General features: G+C 46.1%; 1 protein-coding gene across 2 annotated transcripts; it reads left to right on the top strand.

Moving 5' to 3' along the window:
- Positions 1 to 2,845: 2,845 nt before the first annotated feature.
- On the top strand, positions 2,846 to 4,039 carry BHLHE22 (basic helix-loop-helix family member e22). 2 transcript variants are annotated; one of them, XM_044657990.1, is made up of 2 exons: positions 2,846 to 3,167; positions 3,225 to 4,039. In XM_044657990.1, the coding sequence occupies exons 1-2, from the start codon at positions 2,846 to 2,848 to the stop codon at positions 4,037 to 4,039; spliced, it is 1,137 nt and encodes a 378-aa protein (XP_044513925.1). The 2 variants fall into 2 exon arrangements, with proteins under 2 accessions (XP_044513925.1, XP_044513924.1); XM_044657989.1 differs by having other exon boundaries at positions 2,846 to 4,039.
- Positions 4,040 to 9,762: the final 5,723 nt, after the last annotated feature.

The following is a 9,762-nucleotide window of genomic DNA, read 5'->3' as shown; positions in this document are numbered from 1 at the left end:
ATTACCATCAGTTCCTGAGCCATTCATTTTCACTCCCAACGTTTTCCCAGAGGCAGGTAGTTGTAGCGAATGTGCTACACAAAAAAGTTCTGATCCTAAGAGTAATGTAAGGGAAATGAAGTCATACCTGGGTGAAAGATCTCCTGGGACCAGTCTCTTTGCGCCTGTAGAAAACAGACTGTGTCGTATCAGCTCCCCTCAGCACCATCCCACCTCCCTACCCCAGTTTAAAACCGTGAAATTCCAATGATTTTCCCGTCATCCTTAAGTGGTCCGTCGACTTTTACAAGTTGATATTAAGCAGACACAACTTACCTCAGCTTATAAAGAATCCTTATTATGATCCTAGTGAAAAATAAGCTGTTCATTGGAAAACAATAACCCTACCATGTTTTGGATTAATAAAGAAAGAGGTTAACAGATGCATGGCGTTGGGGGGGGGGGTAGCGAAAGGAGGGGAGGAACTGTGGCCTTTATGTAAATGTGCAGTTTGCTTTTCAATCAGGACACGTGCGCAAGCCAAATCCTTCCTACACTGAAGAGTGGCTCCCCAGTTAGGGAAGACTCAAGCTGCTTGCTCATTTTAAATGTTTCTGTTCTAGCAAAATCCAAAGACATAAGTAATGGAGGGCTACGTGGCACCACGGTCCCAGTTAGCTGGAATCTTTGGCAGTTCCTCGAGAAAAGATGCCTAGGGCCCTTTTCATTCTTTGCAGGTGAAAATGCAAGGGTTTCCGTTGTAGCCATAGCCCTTTCTTTATGAAATGAGGCGCCCAACTGTTCTGATATTACCATTCAAAAACAGGTTCTGTGGCGAACCTCATTTGTGAATCTATTACAGAGATTAATAGATTATTTCTCCTTTTTCAACTAATTCTCAGTGGGGAAATTTAACCATATGGTAAGGAGAGAATTAGAATTTCATCACATTAGAGCAAAATGTAATGAAAAGAGTCCAACACCTGGGGCCAACTCTGAAAGACACAATTAAAAGGATTTTAATGAAACCAGAGAAACCAAAAATTTCATAGCCTTCAGTTATTCTGCCACATAAGAATGATTTACTGGAGGTGTTGGGAAATATTGTTTTTACTTATGTCATAAGAATGAAAACCTGCCACGAAATGCCATGTGCTTTCATGATTAACATCCAAAGGGGAGGGTAGCTTATCCTGTTATGCATAAGGACCCTGCCTCTGGTTTTCACAGTCCACCCTCTTTTGCCAGTCAACCTCTCAAAGAACAACTGAGATAAAAACACCCAGAATCCACATGAATGGATTACATGGTACCATGGACACTATCTTTCTGGATAAATAAACAGAACAAACCCTCTTTGGATTTGGTGGGGGTTAAGGGCGTTGACCCCTGACAAAGTTGACTTTACACGAAGTGGAGAAAAAGAAGTGGTTGATGTTCAGCAAAGTTTGAGAAACCAGCTTCTTCTTTCTGTTAGAGGGCGTGTGCTTCATCATCATTACCTCCTTCAATGGTTAGACAGAGATGGTTGCAAAAAAGCAGAAAGAAACTAAAACAGATGGAAACTCCTCTAAAATCACATTGGTCTTTTGGTATGCATTGATTTTGCAGTAGGGCAAGAAATGAAGAAGGGAAGCGGAGGGATTGCTCTAGTTATTTGGGGGGGGGGGGGGGAGGGTGGTTCCCTTTTCACGACGTCTTCAGGAACCAGAAGGGGAAATTTTGAATATACCAACCTCTCCCTCCATCAGTACATTCTACCTACCTTTGGTTCCCACCCCTTTCCCCCCTCCCCTCGAGTTCCTTCTCCAAATGCAGATAAGAGTTATCATGTAAACAGGGGTGGAGTGTAATTCTGGATTGGAAGGATAACTTAACAGAAGTCTGATGAGCGCTAGAGAGAGACAGGGGGTGGGGGGGGGGGAATACGGGGGGGGGGGGCGGTGTTCTGAGTGGGGCTCTCTGGCTTCGGTGGTGCAGATCTGCAATTTGCTGAAGGAGGCAAAGAACATCCTTAGATCTAAGTAGGGCTTTTAGTGTGCTCATTGATGAGTGAAAGTCGCCACACATGTCAAGCTAAAGGCAGTTGTTGGGTTACTAACAGGACACAACGCCTTGCAAACATATGCGTTAAGCTGTGTATACAGATGGCAGGGAGAATAATGGAGCAGGCGCCTTTTATAAAGCTCTAGCTGCTGCCTGTCTTCAGACCTGGGGAATGAAACTATTCAGACTCAGGGCCAGATAGCGCCTGGGATTGTTTGTTACCGTTTTAATCCTATTAATTAAAACGTTAACCTGATTGGGTAGAAAGCTCTGTCCCAACAGGCAAGTCTTCTTCATAATAACCTACTCAGAGATAATGATGTAAAAGACTCCCCCGTCTGTGGCAGCGGCTGGTTGATGGGTCCGGAAATCTCTTGGAGGTGAATCCAAGCAAGATAAACGGTGGGAAGAAGAACTGGTTTGGCTCACAGCATCAGCAGCGGCGGCGACTCCGGCTTTGGCTCCGGGTCCCTCCCTCTCACCCTAGCCATGCCCGGCCGCGGTACATGTTGAGCTCCAGCCTCCAGCACCATCGGCTGAAGAAGAAGAAAAAGAGGAGGAGAAGGAGGCGGCGGAGGAGGCCAGCGCTGGGGAAGGAGGAAAAAGAAAAAGAAGGAAGAGGAGAAGGCACTCGGGAGCGCCAGGAGCGACGCCCGCACAGCCCCAAAACCCAGGCTCCGCTGCAGCGGCGGTACCTTGCTGCTGCTGGTGCAGCGGCATCGGCGGCAGTTGACTCCCTAGCAGGAGGCGGCGGTCGCGCGGTGGGTCGAGGCTAAAGAGTCTGCAGCCGGGACTCGGGCTTCTCGCTGGGACCCAGACTATGGAGCGCGGTTTGCACCTCAACGCCGCGGCCGTGGCCGAAGAGGACCTGTTCCTGCACAAGAGCCTGAGCTCCGCCTCGGCCAAGCGTCTGGAGTCGGCTTTCCGCTCCACGCCCCCGGGGATGGACCTGTCTCTGGCGCCTCCGCAGCAGCAGCAGCCGCCGCCTCCACCACCGTCGCCGCTGCCACCGCCCCGGGACCGCCAGGCGTCGTCTTCCTCTTCGCCCCTGGGTTGCTTCGAACCTGCCGACCCGGAGGGGGGAGGGTTGTTGCTGCCGCCGCCCGGCGGAGGAGGAGGAGGTGGCGGTGGAGGAGGAGGTGGTGGAGGAGGAGGTGGCGGTGGAGGAGGAGGAGGTGGAGGAGGCGGTGGCAGCGGAGGAGGAGGAGGAGGGGTGGGGGTCCCCGGGCTGTTGGTGGGCTCTACTGGAGTCGGGGGGGACCCCAGCCTGAACAGCCTGCCAGCCGGAGCAGCCCTGTGCCTCAAGTACGGCGAAAGCACCAGCCGCAGTTCCGTAGCAGAGAGTAGTGGCGGCGAACAGAGCCCCGACGACGACAGCGACGGGCGCTGCGAGCTGGTGCTCCGCGGCGGGGGGAGCGAGCCCCGGGCCTCCCCAGGAGGAGGGGGAGTGGGGGGCCCCGGGGGCGCCAAGGCATCTGAGGGCTGCTCCAATAATCACCACCACGGTGGTGGTGTTGGCCCCCCGGGGGGCCCGGGAGCCGGCGGGGGCAACAGCAGTGGCAGCAGCAAGAAATCCAAAGAGCAGAAGGCGCTGCGGCTCAACATTAACGCCCGGGAGCGGCGGCGGATGCACGACCTGAACGACGCTCTGGACGAGCTGCGGGCAGTGATCCCATACGCTCATAGCCCTTCAGTGCGGAAGCTCTCCAAGATTGCCACGCTGCTGCTGGCCAAGAACTACATCCTCATGCAGGCACAGGCCCTGGAGGAGATGAGGAGGCTAGTCGCTTACCTCAACCAGGGCCAGGCTATCTCGGCTGCTTCACTGCCCAGCTCGGCCGCGGCTGCCGCGGCGGCGGCCGCTGCACTTCACCCGGCCCTAGGAGCCTACGAGCAGGCGGCCGGCTATCCATTCAGCGCCGGGCTTCCGCCAGCCGGCTCCTGTCCGGAGAAGTGCGCCCTTTTCAACAGCGTCTCCTCCAGCCTCTGCAAACAGTGCACGGAGAAGCCTTAAACACAAAACAAACACATAAAACCTACCCAAATGCTAGAGGAAGAAGATCTTATTGTCCCCCCCCCCCCTTCTTTATTTTATCCCCAAGTAGTTGCAAACATTTAACAGAATCGACACAGCAAAAGAGTGAACCAACATGAAGAATCAGAGACAAACAGGACTTTGGCCGTAACTTCTGCGGATTCTCCGTGGATTTTTTTTGGGGGGGTGGTGGTGATGGCATTTGTGGGATGGGATATGCGGAATTCGTGGGGGAGAGAGGGTGGTTTTATTTTTCTTTAAAAAACGGTGACTTTTATGCCAACTAAGTAATAAGTCGCCTTTTGGCTTTTTGGAAGGGGGGTGGTGGGAACTGAGAAATAGCGTCTCTATTAAGCAGGGGAGAGATGATTTATTTAAAGCAAAACACTAATCTTACTAATAATTATGAATTTGGTTAGGACTGAGGGGTTTATGGGTCGGGGTTGGGTGGGGCGGCAGACCGGATATTCATTCAGACAAATCAGAAAGGGCACTTGAAAATAATTTTTGATTCTGAGCCAGGAGAAAAACTTGAAAAGTAGACTTATTTAAGTGAAAAAAAAAAAAGACTTACACGTTGCTATGAAAGACTTGTATTTTTTATTGTCTCTGAACTCTAATCCTGTGAAAATGCAAAGTTTTAGGGAGAGTGACTTTAAAAGACTCGTGTGGCTGAAAGTATTTTGCATTTTTAAATGTTTATGTGCACCTTGTTACTTTCCACTTTGCAATGATGTATAACAATACATGATATTTATTTGTTATTCTTCAAGGACCCCCTACACCAACAGTATTTATCATGTGTTAAGGTCACGGGTCTTGTGTGCAGGTTTCTTTTTTTTTTTTTTAATGCCTCGAAATTCTGTTTTATGGATTAACTTATACTGTGTGCCAAGTGTTTAAAAGGTTTATTTGCCAACAACGTATAAACAGAAATATTGATGTATCAGAGCTGCTTAGGTTTATGAAAGGTTATCTGGATTTTTTCAGTTGCATCATCCCTGTATTTAAATTGAGCTTTAATAAATTGCTTCAGTCCAAAAATTACAGGAAAGGTGTATTCTTAATTGCTGAATGAATTGATCACTTTTTGAAAGGGGATTCTTCTTTGCATTCTTAAAGGGAAATAGCTATTTACTTTTACAAGGCATCACAGCAATAGATCCTATAAGTAAAAACATTGCCAAGCAAATATTTTTTCCTGCTGTGCTGTGCATTTTTAGAAGGTCTAATTTAATTCCATTTACTATGTATAAAACTTATTTTAACTGTGGAAGATTATTTAAGTTCAAAGACGTTTGGTTTGCCTAAGGTGTGATTTTTTGGTTATTTTTCTAAAAAATAATAAAATAATAAAATAAAACTAAGGAAGAGCAAGAAAAAGCTATTTATCCAAAGTAAGCTTTCAGTTTAGTTTGCATGGCTGAGTACCTGCCTCTCTGCCACAAGAAAATCTCTTTAAAAAAAAAAAATGAGCACTACTATTTTCCATTCCTTGCAGATAATACAAACTCAGTCTGTCAGGAGGATGGTAAACTAAGAGTCTTGATGGCTCTGTTGGCAGGTAGTGGTTGTGTAAAGAGTGATATATATTAAATAGGTCAATCAGAATATGACAGCTATGTATGATCATTTGTATGTGTATCTATGTCAGAAAGAATCTTTATTAAAATATTTTGAACAAACATTTTTATTATGCTGTGCTTTGTGGAAGGAGAAATCATTTCTCTCTTTTTCCCTGTAGTTAGCTTGAAAATGATCACCCCTCCAAAAGTAGTTTCAGGAAATGTGAGCCTGAAGTTTTGGCAGGGAAACATTATTGGTAGCAGGATCATTCACCTGTTCATTCAACACTGGGCTGAGTCACTGGAGGAGAACTAAATGGAGTTAATGATGAGATACAGAAAAAAAATCCCCTGGATTCTGAACTAAAAGGATCAGGGAAGGCCACTTTAACACTTGGGACATAGATTGAATGCTAGGAGTGAGCAAAGAATTCTCTAGCTGTTAGTTTTCCATTTTCCCCTGAAAACTGCCAGAGTTCAACTTTCAATTTCCTTTTCCAGCTGAGTCAGAGCCATGAATTAGGGGGCTTAAGTCTTTCAGAGGTTGGGTAGCTTATTGTCACCCATCTCTTTTCATGCCAAGAGAATCAATCAGGTTAAATTTTAAATATAAATGAAAGTAACTGGTGGTGTGCATGGAGAACATGGAGCTTGACTAGTGGTGATATGAAGGAAGCTTTTGTAGCAGGTGAAGGAGGCTGGGGGCTGGGGGTGGGGTTCTGGTAAAGGAAAAGCTTGTCTGGCCACCCATCTGTTCCTCAGTAGGGATCACAAATACAGATGACTTTCTTTTTATGGTAGTGGTCATGATAGTGATGGTGACGATGATGGTGATGATGTTATTGTCTCTCATCTGTACCCAATATGCTAAATTTATTGGGTCTGTTTAGCCTCATCTCTTAATGATATCCCTAAATACCATCAAATGTAATAGGGATGTAGGGGAGGAGGGTGCAATTTTTTCTGCTCCACTTGCTATCAAAAAAGATTAATCAGAACCTGTAACTTTTCAGGAAACATAACTGTAAAGGGCCACGGAGCTGTGGGAAGGAAGCCCAGACAGGGGTGGGCAGAGCAGCCCCCAGGCGCAAGGAGACCCGTCTCTCAACATTTACCAGACAAAGCCTGGGTGCGTCTAATTATGATTATTAAAACAATTTCCATGACGATGTCTAATATTATGTTAATTTGAAAACAACTGTGTATGAAAACTGTCGACTATAATACCTAAATTCATTTAATGAAACACATCGTTAAGGCAATTAAACCTCCTGGATGTGATTAAGGAACATAATTACGACACTGTTCTGCGCCATAATTGGGTGTCTTTAATCAAGGGGTAAAGTGATCAGCAACACAGCCATTAGTTTGTATTGTTCTGTCTCTGCTGTCCATCATTCTGATTAGGAATTAACCGCAGTCACCACCAGCCGGCCTTCTTTCCCCCCTTGCATATTAACAGCGAGGGGACACTCTGGCTGCAAGATTTACTGCTTAATATTTCTCATTACAAGAAGCCTTCCTTGAAATATTTCTCTTCTAGTCATGATGCTGCTCAATTACCGCTAGAAACTGTAGCGAATAAAAAAAGAAAAATCTCTGTATTTAGAAGAAAGAGAGATCACCTCTCTCCGAGTATAGACGTCGTCGTGTGAAAGAGACTTGGAGGGGTGGGGGTAGGGAATGAGGTGGGGTGGACTGGTAAGGTTAAGAGGTTGAGGTAGGTATTGTAGCGTTGAGGTACCAGAATAATTTAGATGAAAGTATTAGCTTGAAAAGTAATAATAATAACCGCTTTTATTTCCTCTTCACAAATTTCAGACAAATGAACTCTTTTCCCCAGACCAAGAAGTTGTCTGTATGCGGCTCTTTCAATAATACGTTAAAACTGGAGTGACCTGAAGTAATGCTCTTGGTGATTTAAACTCGTGTCTTTTAGTTCCGGTTGCACAGACATCCCTTGTAAGTGACTTTACTTCCCAGACGTCCCGCCCCCTTCCCCATTCCTTTCTTCAAAAAAAAAAAAAGTTTCCCCTGCATCATCATCATCATTTATTGAAGAGAGCAAAGTATTAGACACAAAACGCTTTCTTCCCAAACTCCTCTCTGAGTCAGCGTCGAAGCTCAGAGATTTGCCTCTGCCAGGTAAAATCCTCTGGCGAAACACGTGTCATATAGTCGATGAAACAGTCTTAAGTGTAGATTGTTTAAACTAACCTCCATAATGGTATCTTGTCACAGAGGTGTTTCCTAAGTGTGGGGCGACCTGGTTGCAGAGGGGCTGCTCGTGTGCCAGCCTAAGACAGAATTGCCTTAGCCAGGCGGCTCTCTTTCCCACGCGTCACATCTTGCCAGGTTTTAATCTAGGTTTTTTTTTTTTAATTTACTTATTTATTTTGAATCTTAGACAGCTGAGGGGCAGAAGAAGCCCGGCAGACCAGTTCCTGCTTCCCGTCCTCTTTGACACTGGGCGCTGACACCAACTCTTAGCTGGGCACCATCACTGACCAAGACCTACAAACTGAACTCTTGAGACAAAAGCTCGCTTATCTCTCTTCCTCTGAAGTGTGTTTGGGTGCATTTGTCCCTCACGAATCCCATCTAATCAGCGGGGAAATACCCTCTTGAAGATCTTGTCCTGCTTCTTCTTTTAATTCCAGGTTCTCCTACCCCAAACCACTTACACCTACTGCGCCCTACTTGTGAAGAGTTCCGGTGTCCATTCTTAGATTCAGTACTCTCCGCCCCACCGAATTCACCAGGGCTGTCTTCTCCTCTCTCTCCTTAATCTTTGTCAACTCCCCACCCCATCCCTGAATCCCGCGACTGTCCCAGCATGAGTGACATTGACTTTTCCAATGTAATGACTTATGAAAGATATAATCATGTGTTAAATTGAATCCTCCGTTTAACTGTTAATGGTGTGCTCTGGGCACATTTGCGTATTAGATGCTATGGTAACTAATTACCACTAGAAAAAGGGATAATACACTTCCCAGACTTTGAAAAATAATTATGAGAGTTCACATCCCTGCTAGCAACACTCCGCGGCGGATCTGCTGGAATGAGTAAGTGAGTCAGTGAATGGGTAAGTGAACTTGTGCGCATGGAAAGGGTGAGATAATGAATCCTGGTCAAGGGAGTTTTCCTATTAAAACCTTTAAAGAAAATGCGACTGGGCTGGGGGCGGGGAGGAAGTTCAAGCTAGGCTCTAAAAGTAATTAAATTGCTCCTGTAAACAGCAGAAACATAAATAAGTTTTCTTTTTAATTAAAATGCAGTATAAATGCCGAATAAAATACCCCCGTGCCAGAACAACTTTACGTCAATTAACATCTTTTTGGGTGCAGTTGTTCCAGCTGAGATAAATGAGCCGTTCTCCCTAAAACTCTGCCTTCTCATTTAGAACATTCCGCCCCTCCTCCATTTGCTGATGAGTGATTTAAACTTTGTTTTGATTTGGTTTTTTAAAAATTTGAATACTGGTTATTAGTTGGGGCAAGGCACAGTAATTGCCTTAAGTTAGCACCGGCTCTGGGGCAAGACAGGTTCGAAGACAAATAACCTCTCCCAGCGTGACATTCCTCTTTCTCCACACAGATGCCCAATCTTTAGGATCTCCTACCCAGCCAGAGACAGGCATGCCATTTTGCACCCAGAGCGGTAGCAGACAGAGAGAGGCAGAAGGCCACATGATCCGCCCTCGCAGACTACTCTCAGAGTTTCTCCTTGCCTTGATACAAGGATTGGGGAAGGTCAGCTTTGTGCCTTTTATATCTTTTTCTTTCCCTTCTTGCGAGTGCCCTTCCGTCAGAGGGATTTCTTTTGTCTTGATACTCCCGGATTGGCAGAACTTCTTTCCTTCTTGAAGACACAGTATCTTTTCAATTCTCAAAAGTTCCTTTGGGACAAAACCGAACACTAGGGAAGTTCTCTCCATTTTGCTCAATCTCTCTCTCTCTCTCTGTGTCTCTCTTTCTGTCTCTCTGTCTCTGTCTGTCTGTCTGTCTGTCTCTGCCCTCCCCCGTCCCTCTCGAAGTCTGGGGGCAGAAGATTTCACGCCCTGGAAAACCAGCAGCGGAGTGGATTTCCAAGCAGCTGCCTGCTTCAGAAGGAGAACAAGGACACACAAGCCAT

Source organism: Gracilinanus agilis, chromosome 1, assembly GCF_016433145.1.
Source record: "Gracilinanus agilis isolate LMUSP501 chromosome 1, AgileGrace, whole genome shotgun sequence".
Taxonomy (NCBI): Eukaryota; Metazoa; Chordata; class Mammalia; order Didelphimorphia; family Didelphidae; genus Gracilinanus; species Gracilinanus agilis.
Note: the sequence above shows the minus strand (reverse complement) of the source record. Positions and strands in the feature narration are given on the sequence as shown.